Raw genomic sequence first — 21,317 nt, forward strand, 5'->3', positions numbered from 1 at the left:
ACATCCTTCTGGTGGTAGATGTTGATTATTTTATTACAGGCAAATGAAGAAAGAGACAGATTCTGCAACATAGCCAGAGCCAGGATTTCAGCTCAGGCATCAGTGAGCACTGAGGATTTCTATCAGTTCTACTTTATACTCTCTCTTCTTTTCCACCCTATCCTTCCACAGATACACAACATTCATATTCAAAGGTTGTATTTGAATATATGTTTGATGTATCATTAAGGCAATATTCTCAGATTTTTTAACAGATTTCATCCTCAAAGCTATTTAAAAAAAACTATTTCCTGTAACAAAGTCTCGAGATGACTCGAAACTTAACAGCCACACAAAATGTTCTGTACTTTAATAGCAGCAGTAATTTAAATAGATTTCTTTCAAATCAGGCTTGGACCTTACACCTTTCCCTGTATGACTGGACCTTACGAGCTGGCACATTGCAAACACTATGGTCTTCATCTTTATTTGCTGTAATTAATTTAATAAAGTGAATTATTGTACCTTTCAAATTCATGTATTTTTCATTTACTGTGTATGATTGCCCTGTTTTCTTTTATATATAGTATATTCATATTTTTTTGTAGTTACCTAGGATATTTGTCCCTACCACAGTGGTCATGCCAGCAGGTCTTTCATCCTTTATCACATATTTAAAGCATTTATAGATAAGTCTTATGCCATCTGTCATTTTAATGGATGACTAAATAATTAAACGCTACTGGAACAAGGACACTCACAATTAGACAGTGAGAATGGAACAAATTGACATATTGTTAAACAGAAGGTTGAACAAATATGAACACCTAAAAAAGGTTTAAGCAAAGCTGAACTGAACTGGCAAGCCTTTAACATATTTAAACTGGCAAGCTTGATGTGGATCAGAGTAAGGTATTGAGCAACCAATCATGAGCTGGAGCAGCCGTCCAGACAGCTAATCATACAAGTGGATCAGGACAGTGCATAAAGCAGCTGCAACAGAGCAGAGAGCATGTAAGGTAGGAGCTGACTGTAGAACATTGTCTAAAGTAAAAGCTTATCTCTCATTTCCAAAAAGTGCATGTTAATAGCCATCTTTGATCAAAGTGTGGCTTCTGTGGTAGTGCACACATAAGGTTCCAGCATGAATAATCAAATTTTTGTCTTTTTTTTTTGTTGTTGTTGATCAGCCTCTTGTAAGGCAGCATGTTGTATTTGGTTTAAGCATACCATAATCTACAAATACAAACACAACCTAACATAGATTTATATGATTTTAGTATGAAAACAGTAATGACATGTAACGATACACTTTGAAATATTCCACAGCAGTGTTGGGCAGTGTCACAGAAGTGCAGGAGAGTGACCCACATACACAGTCGAGACAGCAGGATGATATCAGTGGTTTAATGACCAAAATAGCTTATAGGTAGGTAGGTAGGTAGGTAGGTAACAGACAGACAGACAGACAGATTTGGGTTACAGCCGCTCCAAAGCAAAAACACATAGCAACTAGGAAGAACTTACATAGGAATAAAGGAGCTGGGCCGGTATATGTACAGAGTGGCTGATGAGATAATGACATGCAGGTGAGGTGGTGGGCGGGGCAGGCCAGGTGAGATGATTGCAGGGCAGATGGGAGTGGCAGGATCTGTAGTGACAGGAGAAAAGTCTGAGGGCATCTGGTGGACAGGTGAAGAATAACGTTGAAGGGGCCTGGGAGAGTGGAGATGTGGCTGAAGAGAGAGGCAGACAGGCAGTAACACAGGGCCTGGAGGTGTGGGGAGGCGGATTGCCATTAGCAAAAAAAGGAGAAATGCTGATAATAACTCCAAAGTTGTCATACTGATATATAATGTGTTGGCTTGCTAACAAACCGGTAAGCTGTATTCAGATTTCTTTTTTTTTTTTTTTTTTACAAAACTCAAATGTGTTCAGTTTACTATCAGACAAGAAAAAACAGCAAATCATCACATTTGAGAAACTGAAACCAGCAAATGTTTGCTGGCCACTTGGAAAATAACTCAAACCATAAATCCATTATTAAAATAGTCACCTATTTATTATCTGTCAATTGACGGTTAATTGGCTAATTGTTTCAGCTCAACATGCATGGATTCTTGTCCACCCCATGTCCACACAAGTCACCTCCCAAAGCATCCTCGGAGCAAGAACGCCTCCGGTCATTAGACCGTACGTGGCTACGCCTTTTGAGTTGGAACAGTACTTGGGCCGTGACTGATGAAATCCACAAGAACACAAGTGCAGACAAGACCGCTGATGTGATCCTGTGAGTCTTCTAAATTTTGTCCTTAAATTTGTTCTTGAATCCATTTAGTGAGCCCGTTTCCACTGAGGACAGTAAGCTTTTATTGGGCAGAGCTGCTGATTTTTCTTCTTTTCAAGACAGCACCTACAGAAACAATGTGTTTTTTGGGGATTGATAGAATGTCAATTGGCAATCCTCCCAGCATCAGGCAATAAACTGAGACAAAAAATAACAAGGCCACAAGGTGTTTCAATGTGATTAAAGCAACAATGTCATGAAAACTCCAGAGAACTCTTACCCTTTAGATGTTTACCTCATGTGTCACGGCCTTGAGCTTTTAACATCCTCAAGGTTTTCATTCACCCTGCAGTTTGAATAAACAATTTCGCCTCAATGCTATGTGAGCACTTCTTTGTTTTTTGCAGCCAATAAGCTCAACAAAGACAGTGCGCTTTGAATATTTTAAAGTTGCTCATAATTCATGTCCCTAACCCTCTGCTTTAAAACCAGTTTCAGTGGGGGTAGAAACACAGACTGTGGTGGGGAGAGAAACTAATCCCCGGATCTACAGCCGCAGTTTTCGAGAAATAAGACAAATCTGTCCGGTTTGGGATGAACAATACACAATTAAGTAGTTTTGGTATCCAGAGAGCGCTAAATCTCTGAAATCTCTAAATCTGCTTTTCAGTCACCTGAAGTCTTCTTCTCCTTTATCTCATTTCACTTATCTCTCCCTGCTCCCCGGGTCTCTATCTTTCTATCACACCCCCACCTTCTGGTTTCTTGTTGTTTCCCTCTGCCTCCGGGACGACTTTGTTACCAACTGGATGTACCTAGTAATTTTCCGGCCTAAAACAATAGCTCCAGACAGCAGTGGTTTTAGCTATACAGCCACCGTGACATTTTCTCATTGAACAGGCCCCTTTCTGAAACAACTAAATGCCAAGCGGACACCACGGGGCACAATTATTAGCTTTACACTGGAGAGAGAGGGGGAGACAGCTACAGCTAGAACACACACACACACACACACACTGAAACTTTGCTCCCCATGCAGCCCACCGCTGTCCTACAGTCATTTATTTTACTTTACTAATTGCTTTAATGGGGTTTTCAGGGGCCAGCCTGTTCCTGTAAGCTAGTGGCTGCACACTAACTCTCTTCCCTCTGTTTCCATTAATAAGCTCAGATTGGAGCTGAATCTTTACTAATGCAATTAGTTGACAAGCACTTGATTGTAGAACCTGCTCATTAAGACATAGTTAATTGTTGTCCTTTTCACTTAATTTCTTAACAAGCTATGATTACTCACACACACACACGCACACCAATGTGTATAAACAGATATCTGCCTATGATTTCAGAATCTGTAAGCAAGGGACGAAACTTAATGGTATCAGCAGCGTTCAGGTTTACATTTGTAGCCCGAGTAGTATCGACCAATCACGTTTGAGTGGGCTTTGGTTGCGTGCATGTAAACGTGGACAGCAAAAGAGGCGGAACGCATGGGCCAAAATGCAATCTCGGAACCCATCACAGGGCTCCAGGTGTCGCACATCAACCACAAATCTGTCAACTGCGACTAAATATTTTCACTGGTTTCACTATTGCGCCTGAAATTCAGCAGGTCTGATAAAAATAAAACAACGATGCCAATCTCCCCTCGCTCTACTCCCGTGCGGTCAACTGACAATCGCACATGCTCTGCAGAGAAACACACAGAGAGTCTCCTGTTTAATGTAGATCTACTTAGCTATGCCGTTGTTTTGTTAAAGCTTGTAAGGTCACCTATTCCTCCCGCACATGAATCTGCTGTTGTGAAAACGGAATCGCGGGTGAAAAAATCCAAAACGCGAGGTTGTGTTTTTTGGGGCGACTTTGTATACTGCTGTCGAAGAAAGTTAACAGAGCAGAAACAGAAAGAGGCGGGGCAAGCCGGTGTGTGTGTGCAGGAGTCCAGAGGTGTAGGTGTGTGCGTGTGTAGAGAAAAGAAAAAGAGAACAGAAGGGAAAAGCAAGGTGAGCAGATTAAAGTAGTTTGTGAGCAAACACTAAAATAAGGTGGAGAATTAAGTAGAGTTAAAATGGTGAAATAAGAAATAACTTACTAGAAATAGACTGTCCTAAAATGATAAATAAATCTACCTTACACTATATATATATATATATATATATATATATATAAACAGCTACGCCCTGCCAGTGATCAGATACCCTGCGGGAATAATAAGATGGCCAAAGGAGGAGATACAGACCACAGACGTTAAGACGCGAAAGCTCCTCACCATGCATGGAGGGTTCCATCCCAAATCCAGCACCCTGAGACTGTACGCTAGCCGTAAGGAAGGCGGCCGTGGACTAGTGAGTGTGAGAGCCACTATCCAGGATGAAACATCCAAGATCCACAAGTACATCCAAGATAAGGCCCCAACAGATGACGTGCTCAGGGAATGTCTCAGGCAATGGGGAACAGAGGAAGACGTGCTGGAGGAAGGACCATCATGGGAGGACAAACCCCTACATGGGATGTACCACCGGAACATAACTGAAGTGGCTGATATCAAGAAGTCCTACCAATGGCTAGAGCGGGCTGGATTGAAGGACAGCACAGAGGCACTCATCATGGCTGCACAGGAGCAGGCCCTGAGCACCAGAGCAATAGAGGCCCAGATCTACCGCACCAGACAAGACCCAAGGGGTAGGCTGTGCAAAGAGGCCCCTGAGACAATCCAGCACATAACTGCAGGGTGTAAGATGCTAGCAGGAAAAGCATACATGGAGCGCCATAACCAAGTAGCTGGCATAGTGTACAGGAACATCTGCACTGAGTATGGACTGGAAACCCCGAGGTCAAAGTGGGAAACACCTCCAAAGGTGGTAGAGAATGACCGAGCCAAGATCCTGTGGGACTTCCAGATCCAGACTGACAGAATGGTAATGGCGAACCAGCCTGACATCGTGGTGGTTGACAAACAACAGAGGAAAGCCGTTGTGGTTGATGTGGCGATACCAAGCGATGGCAACATCAGGAAAAAGGAACATGAGAAACTAGAGAAGTACCAAGGGCTCAGAGAAGAGCTGGAGAAGGCCTGGAAGGTGAAGGCAACAGTGGTGCCCGTGGTCATCGGAGCACTCGGGGCAGTGACCCCAAACTGGAGGAGTGGCTACAGCAGATCCCTGGAAGAACACCAGACATCTCGGTCCAGAAGAGTGCAGTACTGGGAACAGCAAAGATACTGCGCAGAACCCTCAAGCTCCCAGGCCTCTGGTAGAGGACCCGAGCTCGAAGGATGAGACCACCCGCGGAGGGTGAAGGACAAAGTTTTTTTTATATATTACCCCCCCCCCAAAAAAAAAAAAAGGTAATGCTTAAAATGTATTTATTTGGTGCACCTAAATGAAAACGTTAGTCTGACACCAATTTAGCTTTTTATCAATCAATTTAATCGGACTGTAAACAATGACCGGTGTTTATCGTTTATCGTTATCTGGATATCTGCTGGCTACACCAGAAGCCCAGAATCATTGGCCGTTGCCCGCAGAAGCTAAGTCGTCATCAGACGATAGCTGATGGGTTCTGAGACTGGGCTGATATCAGCCAGTGAGTGTTTCTGTCCACCAATATGATGGACACAATGTTGCAGTGCAGTATGGGTCAGTATGAGTCATTACAAGTAAACTGACCTTTATGTTTAAAATCTGTGGCGAGCCCCTGTAATATTAAATATTTTCACAAAGACTACTGAATACTAGCAACAATATTCGGAGGTTCAGTATATCACCTTTCCACAATCCAAATGCTGTTACCCCCAACATTTACAACCTGTGCTTGATCAACGATGAGTTGATCAAGCTGATCCGTCTAGTTTTAGCCAAACACTCAGTTGATGGCCCACTTATCTCTGTGATTAAACCTGTGTTCAGTCAGTCTGCAGGCATCAGTCAGTCAAACAGCCATGTATACTGAGCCAATCCAAATTTGAATAAAGAAATGACTGGAGGCTGGAGCTTTGCATGTGCAGCATGCATTTCGATGACATGATTGGTTTAGTTAGACTGTGCCATCCAGTGAGTGGGAAGTGGACGAGTCAGATAAAGGAAAGCAAAAATAAAGAAAAAGAGGTTTTAGATAGTGTGGACAGGGGCTGAAGAAGTTTTCCACAGGGCTTCTCGGTGCTTTAGGAAGCGACTGTGGCACGTGTTGGGAAGCCATGGGTTCAGTTTTTGAGTCAGACTGCATCTGGGTAAGACGTGGTTGTGCATGCTAGTTTTTTTTTATGTGAAGCTTCACTAATGTTCACATTTGATTATTCACTTGCTTAAAAATAATTAAACCTATAGTGCCTTCTTGAGGGCTTTAGTTGTTGAACCACTGTAGCTGGTGAGCTAACTTGTAACATGCTAGCTAGCCGGGGACATGCTAGCACTAGCCTGCCACCATAGTACACCAAGCTAGCTAGCTTGCTTAGTGACAGTTTGCAAGTGAGGTTCCTCCTTCATTAACTGGACAAAAACAGTTGAGACTGCAAACTGTCCCTCTTTTGTGGAGCAGTTTATACTTTGGCAGAGGGGTGTTATATTAAAGTAGATGGTGCAACACAGCTAATATGATGGTTTCCTCCATTTTGGACTCTGGCTCTTCATTCCCTCTAAGGTCAAGACAGTTTGCTTTTGGTCAATGGCTTAAATTCTTATGTCAAAGTTACCAAAAGCTGAACTTGACACAAAAGATTTGCATGGACTGCCTCCACAAGCGAATCCACTGATCATGGCAATTCCATTGAAATGAACTGTTTTAACTCCAAATGTTGGCTGTTATAAATGCTGGTCTGACTGGATCCTTACAGCACATGTACAAATATTATACATTGGGACTGTTAGAATTTGTTTCTTAGAAAAGTAGAGGAATAACAATTTCCACTTAGCGTGCTTTCACATTCTCAGTCTGTGCAAATAGCAGCCAATAGTCCAAAAAAGTCTTGACATGCCACCACTGTATGTGTAGATTAGGTGTGTATGTTTGTGTGTGTGCTTGAACTTACTCCAAGTAATGTGCCCATACACAGCCCTATAATTTCACTGAGGCTTGTGGTTATGGCCTGCAAGTGTAGGTATGAGTCTACTGTGTGTGAGTTTGTGTGCCTCCCTCCGTCTTCTGTGTCCCCTCCACCCCTCCTCAAATCTCCTCTTGCTTTTCAGTGATGGTGGCTGGGGGGAGGGAAGGGGAGGGGGGGGTGCAGATGGTCTGGTCAGAGAGAAAGAGAGAGAGGTAGAGTGAGGTAGGCAGAGAATGACTGGCGAGCAGCGGGCTCTTTTGGCAGGGTCGGCCGGTGGGAGGGCCCATTGTGATGCAACGTTGCATAAATAATGCCACGGGGCTTCTAAATGCTCCGTTGCCATGGGGACCATTGTGCCTCAGTGAACACCGTGTGTGTGTTTCATGGCCCCCGAGGAGGGAGAGAGAAAGAGACACAGAAAGAGAGAGGCTGAGTTGCAGTCAGCTCAAGTGACACTTGTAGTCTCTCTCTCTCTCTGTCTCTCTATCGCTTGCTGTGTTTGACCCGGGACAGATGAGTGTCTGGAGGAGGGACACAGGAGGGAGTGTTGTCGCTTTCTGACCAGAGGGAAGCAAAGAAAAGCGGGATAACGTCACTGTGATTTTGTGTCTCTCTGTGAAGTATGGTCCATGTGAAGGTATGTGCGCTCGCTGCTTCCATTCCTCTCTCTCTCTCTCTCTCTCTCTTCTCCCCTCATTTTATTCTCTTTTTTTGGCCGCTTTTTGACACCAGCATTTTTCAGAATGTATTCCATCATGGTCTCTGCCTCTTCCTCTGCAGTAACAGGTGTCTGCCTGTCAGCCCTGAATTGGAGGGAGCAGAGAGCGGGGGGAGTGGTGGTGTTGCTGGGGGGTCGCTTTTGTTTTCAAGAAGCCTCACAACTGAATTCTCAGGGCTCGCGAGTTAGTAAGCTCGCTTAGCGCCAGTCTAGGAGTCCAGGTCAGTCTAGGAGCGCCACACAAGCAAGCAAAGAAAGAAAGAAAGAAAGAAAGAAAGAAAGACACAAGCTTTTCATCTTCTGCTTCATCTGCTCTGGAGATGTTGCCTCGAAGTAGGTTGGTTGTTCTTTTCTCGGTTTTCTTTTGCTTTACATCAGCGGATACTGTTTAGAGGGATTCGACCGCACCGACGTCAGACCACGCAGGGAGAAGCACGCGGCTTTCTCGCGAGCGGCGGTGCTTGAGATGTAAACAGAAGTGCAGGTTTTTAAGGCTCTGTGATAGAATTGTAGCAAGTCGCCGGTTTGTGATTGCATCAAAGGATGACAGCTTTTATCATCAAATGTGCCTTTAAGTGATGAGCTCATAGACACTACAATCATCCATGTGGTTCTTGGAGATGATGGCTCCATTCTTAAACTTTAACACTGTGATGATTGATGTGGGGCCACTAAGTGCTAAAAAGGCCTTAGCAGGTTTATTACATGGCTTTTATTTGTGTCCATTTCAAGAATGATTTATCATCAGCTCAGTAAATACAGCCAACTCAGCACAGCTGATGTAGCCAGGTGATTTATTTATTTATTTTTTGTTGGTACTATTTCAGTTGAGCAGCTATTTCCACCTACAGTGCAGGGTAAACACATCCATGTTTCATCATGTAGTTGTGTAAACAGGGACGAGTCTGCATGTAGCTCTCACTGTTCAGCAGTATTCACACTTGAGAGACTTCATAGCAGTGTGTGTGTGTGTGTGTGTGTGAGCATTACAGCGTGTTAACGTCAACAGACAACATTCACAACATTTTCCACTCTGCAACAGAAGTTACATTTTGTGTTGTACAGCAGAACATATATGCCCTTTGACAGTTGCACAGAGCACTTGACTGTGTCATCAAGTCAATGGGAAACGTTCTGTAACCCTGGCGCTGTTGGTGCGTCTATGTGTCCACTCAGTTTCACAGCAGCGAGTCTACATTTATGTGTGGACGTTGTGTGTTCTCAAGCTGTGTGCACAATCCGCAAGAATCCCTGCAAATGCATTTCTGTCTGACATGTTTCTATATGAGCGAGTGTGTGTGTGTGTGCCCTGTATGTGTGTCCAGTTATCCTTAACAACAAGAAGGTGGTGCGTACTTACAGTGAAATTTGCAATTTATGATTTCTTAACTTATTACATTAATGATTCATTCTAATGAAATTGTATCATTATGTTGGAAGCCTGGAGTTGCCTCGGGCATCATCAGTGTTTAAGCTCCCATGGACCAGCGCTCTGCTCTCCGTCAGTATTCTTAAGCTGAAACACATTGTGTAATCACTATAAATACAATTAATGTTCTTTCTTGCTGGGAAATTTATGTTTCCATGATATTTTGAGGGCATTTCAAATGTTAAAACTATTAGAAAGTTAAGTTGTTTTTTTAACCGTGTCTGTGCAAACAGAGCAGTCTGACTTTTTATTCACTTTTAATGACATGTAATCGCTCTCTGAATATATGGAGTTTAATTTGGCTGGAAACTCCACAAGGGTGGAGTGATACATATGCAACAGGCCATTTGTCAGGCACATTTATTGTTTGAGCATGACATAGTTCAATGTGTTGTAAAGTTTCTTATTTCCCCTATAAGAATGACAGATGGGTAAAAAAGTAATACATTTAATGCATGTGCTGTATTTGTGTTTGTGTCACTTCAAAGATACTTACACACACAATTACTGTTGTGTGCGATTTCAGTGGAAACTTCAGAAATTGACCAGTTTTATATATTTTAGATAAGCTCAGATCTTTTTCAGCTATAGCTCCTCTGTATTCAAATGCTGCCTGGGGAACACTGATTGATTATATCACCCGTTCTGACATGATTTATTATAATTCCATCACTTTTATTACCTGGAATCCCACCAGAAAACTGTCAGAAACCAATTTAGGACCAGTGCTCCGGTATATAGACACTGGATGCTTCTCACTTGTTTTGAAACAATCTACAATCCAGGTGGATTCATTTGTTGTTGTTGTTTTTTTGCACAAATTGATAAAATCAGTTGTGTTTAAGCAGCTATAATGATTGCAGCAGCAGACACAAATACTATAATCAGCTGTTGGTTTGTTTGTTTATCAGTTAATTAGTGGTTATTCATCATGCATTGAACTGCATAAATTAAGAATAAAACAATGCGCCTCATGGAAGAACCGCTCATAGGAACAGATTTGTTCTTAAATGGCACATACAAGTGTGAATCACTTGTATGTGCCATTTAAGAACAAATCTGTGAACTTGCATTCACCAGTTTTCTTGCATTTAAAATGTTCATTGATACAAACAAAGTTCCCGATTGGTTCAGACCTGTTAAGTCCAGATAGTCTGCCTTTCTTCACTTATTTCATTTAGGAATTTGAATGCCTTAATCTGAAAATTCAAACTTTGTTAGTGTGATGTGCAACAGTTTACTGAAATGTTTTACAACATTTCGTTGTTTTTTTTTGTTTGTTTTTTTTGGCATGAGTATTTTGCTGTGACAACTTTTACAATTAAGTAGATGTTAGGAAAACTGTCACACTCTGACACCTCTTTCAGGTTCTTCATGCAGGTCACTGTCCAGGTGTACACCCTCCGTTATAACACCTCATAGTGTAACATCACTTGTAAAGGAATGTATACGCCCATCTCACGTCTCCCTCCACCGGCGCCCATATTAGTCATTTTTTTTGTCATCCAACTTCATATCAAGCCATTCATTCTTTATTTCTGTCACAGTACTGACAGAAACACCTGCTCATGAACAGGTGGCATTTATCAAGTTTAAGTTAAGTTTTGTTTAACAAGTTTGTGTAGTTTAGAGGGTTTGGTGAATGAGACCTGGAACAATTGTACGAGTGAGCCTCACTGAAAAAAGTGGGAGAGATTTAGGGTAAGAATTTGTGCATAAGACCGGTTCCATCCACGAGTTTTTTGCGCATTTTCAAAGCAAGATTTTTACACTTGGCTGAGGTGGGAAGGTTGGTGTATTGATAAAAGCAAAATGCGACAAAGTACAATGGAAACAGACTTGGTGAATAAATCATGACGTGCATGAAGCATGTGACTTAAACATCCACTGAAGCTTCTGCTTCACTAGACAGACGAAAAGTAGCGGCAGGCAAAAACATCACATCTGTGTGGAGCGATGAGGAGACTGTAACCGTCCTCAAATGAATCTATGAAACAAACACAAACGGCGAATTTCATCACGTTTCCACATAGTTTGAGTTCGATGAACCAACTCCTAATATTCACATGATGGTAGTGGATGGAAATGTGCACTAATTCGCATTTTCTTTTGCAGATTTTCTGGAAATCCGTTTAAAATTTGGATGGAAACTTTGCAAATGAGGCCCATTGTTTACAAGAATGGAGCATTTTTGTTGTGTAAATGTAGTCCTCCAGGAATTTAGGCGTCATTAAGAGTAACACTAATACCTGTCGATTTACACTAACCTCCAGCATTCAAGGTTTTATTCTCCTGATTTGGCACAGCAAGAACTCCCACAATGAAGCATTGTATTGTCCACAGATTACCAAAAACAGCAACATTTCGCCACATTTAGCTCCAAACAATGTTTAAAAAAGTGGTGTGAATTTTTGTCACTTTTTACCAGATTTACAGCAATATTTGTGAACTTTGTCATATGTTAAATGTACGTATTAAATGTTAAACCTAAATGTTAAATCTAAATGTTAAAGTGGCAATCTTGAAGATTTTCGTTTAAATAAATGTCTATTAAGTCACTATCACCAATAGATGTATTAAGTAACTGCTAATGCAAACCGAACGTTTCCTACTGCTGCAGCTTCACATTAAAAGCATTTAATTAGCGAAACATGAGTTGACTTTTATTATGAAGGTGTCACAGGAAATGCGAAGTGTTTGTCAGTGGGTTTGACACTGAAAGCTATCGTTCATCCAAAATACGTCTACAAAACATGACAACGGTCATTTTCGGCACTTTTTTTGACAGTGGCAGTTTGAAATATTGCAGGGAGTAATGGAAGAGTCAGGAGCAGCCGCAGTGAGCTGTTAGATGAAGAGCAGCAGGCGACAGGCCGCACACCTCCAACTCCTCAGCCAGGTAGCCAACTCCTTTCACTGTGCCCTGCTCAAGCCGCGTGCAGCACAACATCAGATCACGGTTGCTCACAGAATGATGGAAAAAGACCAATTATTGCTTGACTTCTTTATTCAGATGACCACAGTTTGTTTTGTTGCCCCCAGAATTCTGCGACCTGTAGAATGAAACTGCATTTGCTGCTACCATCAGTAACTAGGTGTCGTGAAATCAACCAGGACTGAACTCGACTGCCACTTTAAATTTTGAATTTCAATGCTAAATGTTAAATCTAAATGTTTTAAATAAAAGTAATAATAATAATAATAATAATAATAATAATAATAATACATTTAACATTTAGATTTAACATTTAATATTTACATTTAACACTGACATATTTAATATATTTTTTTTGCAAGAAAGGTTAATATGACAAAGTTCACAGATATTGCTGGTAAAAAAGTGACTTTAAAAATTTCACCCCACTTTTTTAAAATGTTGTTTGGGGCTAAATGTGGCGAAATGTTGCTGTTAATTTAACTTTACTTTATAATCGGCGCCCCATACAGGCAAGCAGTAGACTAATGTCAAAAAAGAACAAAATTCTTCTCTCAAAACCCCCCAAACTTCTGTTTCCTAGTTTCCCAGTGGCAGAATAACAAATGTCACATTTGGGATGGCTTTAGGTTGGTGTCACAGTTTTGCGACATATCAAACTTCTCAGTGAATATCTGGCAGTGTGAAACTGGCAGACACAGTGATATCTGGCCTGTTTTCCCACCACAGACTGCAGAGTCCATTTCACAACAATTAAAAATGTGTCAGAGACAACGGAGCCAAAATAATGTTCAGGAGGACTGTAAATGTGACAGAAAATAAATAGACAGAATGTTTTGACACATTCTCTCTCTCTCTCTCTCTCCAGGAGTTGCAGTTTGAACGTCTGACCAGGGAGCTGGAAGCTGAACGACAGATTGTTGCCAGTCAGCTGGAGAGATGCAAGCTTGGATCTGAGACTGGAAGCATGACTAGCATCAGGTGTGTGTGTGTGTGTGTCTGTGTGTATGTTTGTCTCACACCCGTCAGATCCTCTTCTGAACACTCTACCTGTGTGTGTCAGCTGTGCTCTTGCAGGTGACTGGCTTTACAGCTGGTCACATTAGAGGTGCACTCCTTGATTTGTGTCCAAAATTCATCTCTATGGTTCAAACCACATTTCACCACAAACACTGTTGTTTTGCTTCGGAAGTCACAGAGAGAGAGAGATCGTTCTGCATTCCTCTCGTGCACCAGATCGTGCTCCTTCTTTTGTACCAACGCACCTACTACAGCAGTTACTTGGCAGAGCTGCAACATGTATTTATATTGTTGTTTTCTTATGGATTTACACAATTAACACGTATCAAGAGTGGAAGAGATACATAAATGTGGTTGCTTTAGCTTCCCTTTTGCCTGCTTTGGCAGAGTTGTAGCGTGGTCCATTGCTATAAGTTTATGTCTCATTGCTCAAATATATTCAAAGGAGCTGCAGTATGTGTAGCATTTATCTTTAATAAATAATTGCAGTAATATTGAGACAGTTGCAATGTAAGCAAATAAATTAATTGTTGAAAGGACTAGCTGCCCCTACCTGTACTTAACTCTCAAATTATCATTTTCACAATACAGACATTTCTCTCAATCAGAGCTACCTAGCTAGTTAGCTTAACTGACTGTCCAATTTAAAGCATCAATGATAGAATTTTTGGCTACTTGTGTACAACCTGTAAACACAACATTGTCATATTATCACCTAATCAATTTGTTATGGCAAAGTGTTAGCAAGTAATTACCTAATCTAACACATCCAGCAGACACAGAGCAACATTAGCATTTATTTGAAATTGTTGTTCTGACCACCCACCAATGTAATATTCGCTCTTCTTTTAGCTCTCTTTAGGTCTTTGCCAACTCTTGAGGGAAATATGTGAATCTTTAGCTGCTTCACTGTGTTCACCAGGTAGTTACAAAAGTAGCTACTTTGTCTGTCTGGTGTTTTTTGCTGGGAAAGGTAGTGTACAGTGGGTTTATCGGAGCATTTTTGTCTGGAAACAAAGTTGATAAGAACACTGAGAGTGAACCAAAACAGTAAAGACGTGGGTCATTAAACCAAAACAGTAAGCTGAAAGATGCTAAAACGGCCTGTAGAGCTGAACAGAACTGCAGTAGTTCTTTGTAACCCACACATGACTACGAGTTACTCCTTTCATATTAACTGTAGTCAGTTAATCCAGTTGTGATTAGTGCAGTTTTAACATATAGCCAAGCTAGCCTATTACTAATTATGCTAGCAAATTTACTAGGCTTGTAAAGCAACATCATGGATGGTCATACTTCCTACCCACTAGAATTTAATTCAACTAATGAGAATATTTTTGTCTCCAGAGCAACTTTAACACATAAGAAATGTTCAGTCTACTTGAATGTTTTACAGTACAAAGAACAGTTTTTACTTATCAAGTTTTTATCCAACTGCATTCCAGTAATTATGTTCACTTTATCTGACCTCATTTTAAGAACACATATTAGCTGTTATCAGCTCTCACTGTTATTATCCATCGTCTTGCTCTTCTAAATAAACATGCAGAATAACAACAGGGAGGTGAAGATGACATGAAGTAATTAAGTCTTAATCACTTTATAAAACATGTTGCTCAGTCAGGAGTCACTTTTAGAAAAGTACAATAAAAGCTCAAGGATGGTAACTTGAGACCTCTTATAAAACTAACTGCATGTGCATGGTGTGCCTCGAGAAAGAATACAGATCTGTCAAAAACTCACTGGCAGACTAAAGTTTATTGATCGGATCAAGTTGCCATGCCGAAGCTCTTCACTGCACATTAACTACACATACTGTAGGGCCTTTGAGCTCAGAAATGCATTAGGAATGAATCAAGATCTTTTTGTGGCTGAAGGATCATTTCTCATATAAATAATGAATGCTTCAGTATGGATTTTCATATAACCTGTATTAGAATGTTATAGCCGCAGATTCTATACTATATAATATATTTCTAATTTTTTTTCTCCTGCATTTTGGATTTGCCAGAAACCGACATGGCATTCTGTTGTGCTTGCTAACATACAAACCTAATCTCTTGAAATTCCACTCATTTACTCGTTTGTGATATTCAGGTGTGACAACATATCTCAGAATACGTGGGTTTTGTGCAGTAGTAGAGAACAAAATGACATTCTTTTGCGGCAAAATCGTGCCAACTCACGTATAATATTCCAGGTTGATCAGAGCAGCTGCTTTTCGTAGTTTAAATGAATTTTGGCTCAGGTCTGTTGGCATGAAGCAAATCCTCAGCATTAGAAACATGACACACTATTTATTGTCCATTAAAAACAGCAGTTACTTCTCAGAAAGAATTAAACAATGTGCAGCTGTCACAGGCTTTCCTTGGTCTGTTCAGGGCCTTCTTTTTTGGGATTAGGAGGTAAACTGTCATATTATCTGCTGCTGATTGAGTTTGGACTCGAGCCTCATCTCTGCTCTGAGCTCAAAGAACACATTCTACACATTCCATACCAGTCCCAATGTGAAAACAGCACTCCTGACACAATAGAGGTAATGCACTTAGCCTGCCTCTCAGGACAATGTAACGCGATTAAAGCTTCTGTCTCCATTTCTCTCTCACTCTCTCTCTCATACACACACATAAATAAACGCACACAATCCATCATCTTTTTTCTTTGATTCCGTTAGGCGAGTGGGGATTCCATCCTTCTCAAACTAATTACTCATCTGCCGGCATTGTAATTCTCATTTCAATTTGAGGGGTGGACCAACAAAGAGCGGGGAGATGGCCTAAAACCGATTCATTCACAAGTCTAATTAACTGGTGCAAGCATTTAGCTCCTCAATGCTGTCACAGGGCTGAATTGAGGGCCCCCATTTAAAACAGCAGCAACATGGGAGATGGAAGAGGTGTGGAGTCCAAAAAAACACGTCTTCCACTTCATCACCCAGCTGCACACAGATGGAATAAAGGTTGCCGTCTTGCAAACTCAGTTAGATGGGTTTATTATTTAGTGAGGAGCAGAGCGTCTTGTGGATTACAGTGTCTTCCATTGCTTTTTATAGGCCATCCACTTTGTTTGACTTGGAGATAATTACTAAATGGACAAATGGTTTGGCAAAACACACAAGTCCACAAAGGCAATATGCCAGAGGTTTGTAGTGCCTAAAGCGTGTAGGAGTTATTGTTCAATTACCTCTGAAACATTAGTATTGTTGCTGCTCTGAATAGTTTTATTCATCACTGCTTGTCCCGGTGAACAGAAGGGGCAACATTTAATCAGCAGCTACAATACATGTACAGGAATCTATCTTGGTAGCATTTGTAGCGAGACACATTATATATGGTGACACAGCAGTTCAACTAATTTGCTGGAAGTAAAACTAAATTCAAATTGTTGCAGTGTTTTGAGTTTATTCATTTTGTCATTTTGATGTATAATGTATTTTTCTTTTTATTTCCTCTGTTTTTGTTTAGCTAGGTTAGCATAAGTATGTTTGCATGGCCCAGATACATTTAGGCTGGTACAGTATTTTGTTTTCTTCTTTAGCAAGGTATGTTAGATGATAAAAGTAAAAAATGTTTGTTAGTCCTCTGGCTCACCATGTTCTATATCCAGACTGTCCAGTTGCAGTTCGGGACAGTGTAGGAATCAGGTCATTTCTCACCTCTAGCAAGAGCTAGTTTGTAGGTGTGGTCCGGGCTAGCATAACTGCTGCTAGCTACCATTTCTCACTCCTACTTACTTTTGCTTCCCGAAGAACAGTATATTAGTATTTAACAGTAAATGAGCATGAAGGTTCATACCTGTCCCTGGAAACAGTATTTTGACAAAAATATCCTCCACTTACTCGCTTTTTTTCTGGAGCTGAGATGAGTTTTATGTTAGCCTATATTAGTTGTTTCTTCTAAACTCATAGTTATCCAAATGGTCAAGAATGATCAACTCGGTCACCTCTCACTCCAAAGTTCATTAAACAATGTATTAAATATATCATTTGGAGGATAATACTGCTGACAGTTAAGATTTGCATCTGTAGTATCATGTAAAATCTGGAACTGCTCTAGCCAGGAAGCATGTATTTAAAGAGTTTCCCTTCGGGGATCAATAAAGTATTTCTGATTCTGATGTATTAGTGTTTCTTTGGAAACTCCTTCACAGACAGCCTTATTGGCTTTCCCAAAGGAGCAGCTCTAGTTTCTACTCCCAGACAAACCACAGGTTGATAGACTGAGGCACAGTAGATATAATATAACCAGTGTTGTTATGACCAGGGACAATACAATGGCTGTGTGGGGTTTTCAGACACCTTGGCTGATGCCTGCATGAGATAGAAAGTAACAAAACAATAGACGATGGGACTGTGTAACAGTGTTCAGTGTAGCCTTTCATGGGCTTGTCCTGTATTAACTTGAGAAATAAGGTGAGGAGAGAAAATAAAATAACTCTGAACATCCTTGCAACTACTGAAAATCATGGGGATCATGCACCAAATTTCCAGGTTTTTAGTTAGAAGTCCTTTATGTTGACGGTCTTTGTCTTTGATATTTGGATTTGACAACTCTATTAAAAAGCAAGTAATGACGTACCTGAAATAATGGACATCTGTGCCCAGATAGACAGGTTAAACCACAGAAAAGTTGAATTATAAATCAGTGTTAAGTTCAGCTGTGTGACTGTGGGGATTCTGGCAGTTCAGGAATCCGCTCCTGTTGTGTTGTGGAAGATAAAAGACTTTCAGAGGTGCTAATGAGATCTTCAGCTCTGCCTTTGTCTCCAGTTTTAATCAGTCACCACAGGTCACAGTGTCAGCCACGACATATGCTGCTGCTTTATCACTTCAAAAAGCACAAATCCACTCTGTGTGTGTGTGTGTGTGTGTGTATGTTGATCAGTCTGAGACAATGTTTTTGTGTGTTTAAAGAAGCCTCATCAGTAAAAGGACCATTCCGCCTCAAATGTCAAGGTTGCAAGTGATACTTTGGTGATTCTTCTGGGTTTAGATGACATAAGAGGAGGAAATGAACAGAGTGAATTGTAAATGGCCGGGATAGTGGTGTTTTGTACATGTCAGTGTTCACCATTGAAGCTCTATTCTTTTCTATTTGTCACTCAATTACCAACCACATCTTCTCACTCAAGTCTCTGCGGTGGCTTCAGCAATTATAATGAATGATCTTTGTGTTGCTTTAGTCAATATTTTTAACCATATTGCGCTCAATATTTCATTGACAGAGTAATGTGTGCAACAAGTGTATCACATATTTTATAACGGTGTACATTAGCCAAATGAAATAGCTATAATGCCAAATTCCTGAGCTGTTATTTAGTTAGCCAAGCTTTTTTTCCTGCCAGCTATCACTGAAGTCGAGGAAACAGAATTGTTTTTCCTTAGGGAAACCATCCCCCTCTACTCCTCCTCAGCTTCTTTTGTTATTCATTTTCCCCACCATTCACTTTTATAGTCTCTTGCCTTATTAGCTAACTCTCTCTTCTCTTTTCATTTTTTTTCAGTTGTCTTCACCATCTTTATCTGACCCCTCTCAAAGCAATCTCATTTGTCTTTCTGATCCAAACACAAGGTTAGGTTGCCAAAGTACTGTTAAGAATGATTATTTTGAGTCCTGAAGCGGTTTCAGTTGGGTTTGGTTGTACACATGCAAACACATTCACTAGTCAGACTTAGGCCTTGATTAGAGCATGGTTTTGGTGCATTTTTCTGGTTCGCTGACTCTGATCTCGCCAAGCTACATCGTGGGTTAGCAATCTTTGATTTGGAAGTTTGGAAGTAACAGAGTAACCCGTTGATTTTGACCAAAGAAATACAGTATAAGAAAGGAGGAAACACCCTAGAGAACAAGAGTAGTATCTCTCTCTGTTGGTACGTCACTCTGCCTAGTGTTTACGTGCTCCCTGGCTACAGTTCCTTTATCTAATCATCCAAGTGGACCTCTGACAGCGAGCACACATCCAGTAGATACAGATATCTGAGCTCTGGTGGCACCGTGGTGGCCTCTCCACTCTACTGGCCGAGGAATAGCCACCTCCCAGGGCCAGCTATTTGTCTGCCTCTTTTGGCTGTGCATATTTGCGACATTTGTTTGGTAATCGGCTGGGCGGCTGCGTGCTTATCTGCCCACTGAGTGGTGTGTGTATGTATGTGTATGCATAAGCCTTGGCTTTAACTGCAGTACCCGGCAAGACCCACCGCCACTCGTCTGGCGGGAACATGCGACCCGTCTAGCGAGCCCAACGAGGGCCCATTACCCAGAAGCTGTGAGTCTAAGCTGTGGCTCTCCCGCTGCTTCTCCTCGGCACACACACACTAACTGCTGGTGCAGTTTTGCTGAGAACTATTACCTGTCTTTATTAAATTGAAACCTCTTTTTTCAAAGAAAGGTTCCTAATAGTCCTTTGAAGGAAAAGAGTTGGGAGGCAATCTGAAGAGTGCATTATAGTTCCATGTAGAACATTTCCAACAGTCAAAGAGCCAATATCAGGCCTGTCAGGCAAAAAATGTTCTTTTACAACTCAGGTCTTGTTGGTGAGTAAAATATTATTAGAACTAATAGGAATAAGGGCTAAAAGTATAAAAACAACACCTAAAAATAGGTAATTTTCCTTTAACTCATCAACAACATCAAAGAAAGCTCACCATCCTGTTTAAACTGATGCCCGCTCACCTACAGTAACCTATTGAATCTTTTTACCCTATTGGCAATTTATTAACTTTATTAACTCAGATAGCATCCAACATCTAATTCCAAATGTAAGGGGAAACACAAATCAATTGGAAAACAGATTTAGACACAACACCAGCTGGCACTTTTGTCACCTTTAATTGATAGTGTTGAATATTATTTTTGAACATATAAAACTGATTGTTATTGCTAGTGTGTAGTATTTTGATTCATTAGTGATTCAGGTGTTTCATTTGACTTTCAAATGCCACAGATCTGCGCCTAGTCTTATTTATGCATTTCTTTGTTACAAATTCCATAGTCGCAACAACAAATAATTAAGGCCCAACTATAGCCTCAGCAATGCATATGCACATTCCACGTGACATATATAAATATGGCTGCGATATTGTTAATGAGGAAAACATACTATGAGGGTTCATATGCATACTGTAGCTGCTACCTGTGCGAAGCAATGTAGTAGAGTTAATGTCTGCCCAGCCCCTTTCTATGCAAATGAGCCTAATTGAAAAACAAGGTAAAATTCACAAACACCAGCGCTAATAATCACACGCAGTTAGAAGGAAATTAGCATCTTCAGAGAGTTGGTGGTAACTGAAGCGCATTTATAAAGGGGCGTCAAACCCGGACTTTCTAGTGAGCAATGATTGTAGCCAGGCAAAGCAATAGCGCTTCACAGTACATCATATGCATACAGGTGGCACAGAGACAGTACCTGATATTCACCATGAGGGAATGAAACTGGAAAACAACATAAAACCTGCTGCTGCAAGAAGCGGAGACGATGGTTACGCACAGTAACAGTCCAGCAGAGAGCAGAGTAAGAGAGAAAACAGCTCTCCATTCGCCCAGAGGCATGAGGGAGAGCGCACAGTTAAAGCACCACAAATAACTATCACTCCACACAGAGTGAGTCATAGAAAAATGAGAGACATGCCGTAGATAGAAACAAATGAAAGAGCCGGGGGAGTTATTAGATAATTAGAATAGTTATACTTATAATTAGAATAAATTCTCTTTCAAATCAAATCTCTTTCCACGTAAGTGGCTGTTGTTCTTGCAACTGCATTTATAAGATTTTTTGACTCAAATGTTGCTTAATCATGTCATGTGATATGCTACTTCAGTACACCTTAAGAACAAATATTAACAGGGCCACTACAGAAAATTGTAGATGAACATTTAACAGACGCAAAACAGTGGCAATGGCTGCAAAACTTTA

General features: G+C 40.9%; 1 protein-coding gene across 17 annotated transcripts in view; it reads left to right on the top strand.

Moving 5' to 3' along the window:
• ctnnd2b (catenin (cadherin-associated protein), delta 2b) overlaps positions 1-21,317 on the top strand; it is a 185,118-nt gene that overhangs the window by 41,824 nt on the left and 121,977 nt on the right. For 13 of the 17 annotated variants that reach the window (XM_044218779.1, XM_044218781.1, XM_044218782.1 and 10 more), the window contains one exon: positions 13,255-13,367. In XM_044218779.1, the coding sequence (XP_044074714.1) occupies positions 13,255-13,367 (113 nt within the window). Of the gene's footprint in view, positions 1-7,735; positions 7,942-8,196; positions 8,360-12,275; positions 12,351-13,254; positions 13,368-21,317 lie in introns of those variants that run through there. The other 4 variants (XM_044218789.1, XM_044218790.1, XM_044218791.1 and 1 more) reach the window with 4 other exon arrangements.

Source organism: Siniperca chuatsi, linkage group LG13, assembly GCF_020085105.1.
Source record: "Siniperca chuatsi isolate FFG_IHB_CAS linkage group LG13, ASM2008510v1, whole genome shotgun sequence".
Taxonomy (NCBI): domain Eukaryota; kingdom Metazoa; phylum Chordata; class Actinopteri; order Centrarchiformes; family Sinipercidae; genus Siniperca; species Siniperca chuatsi.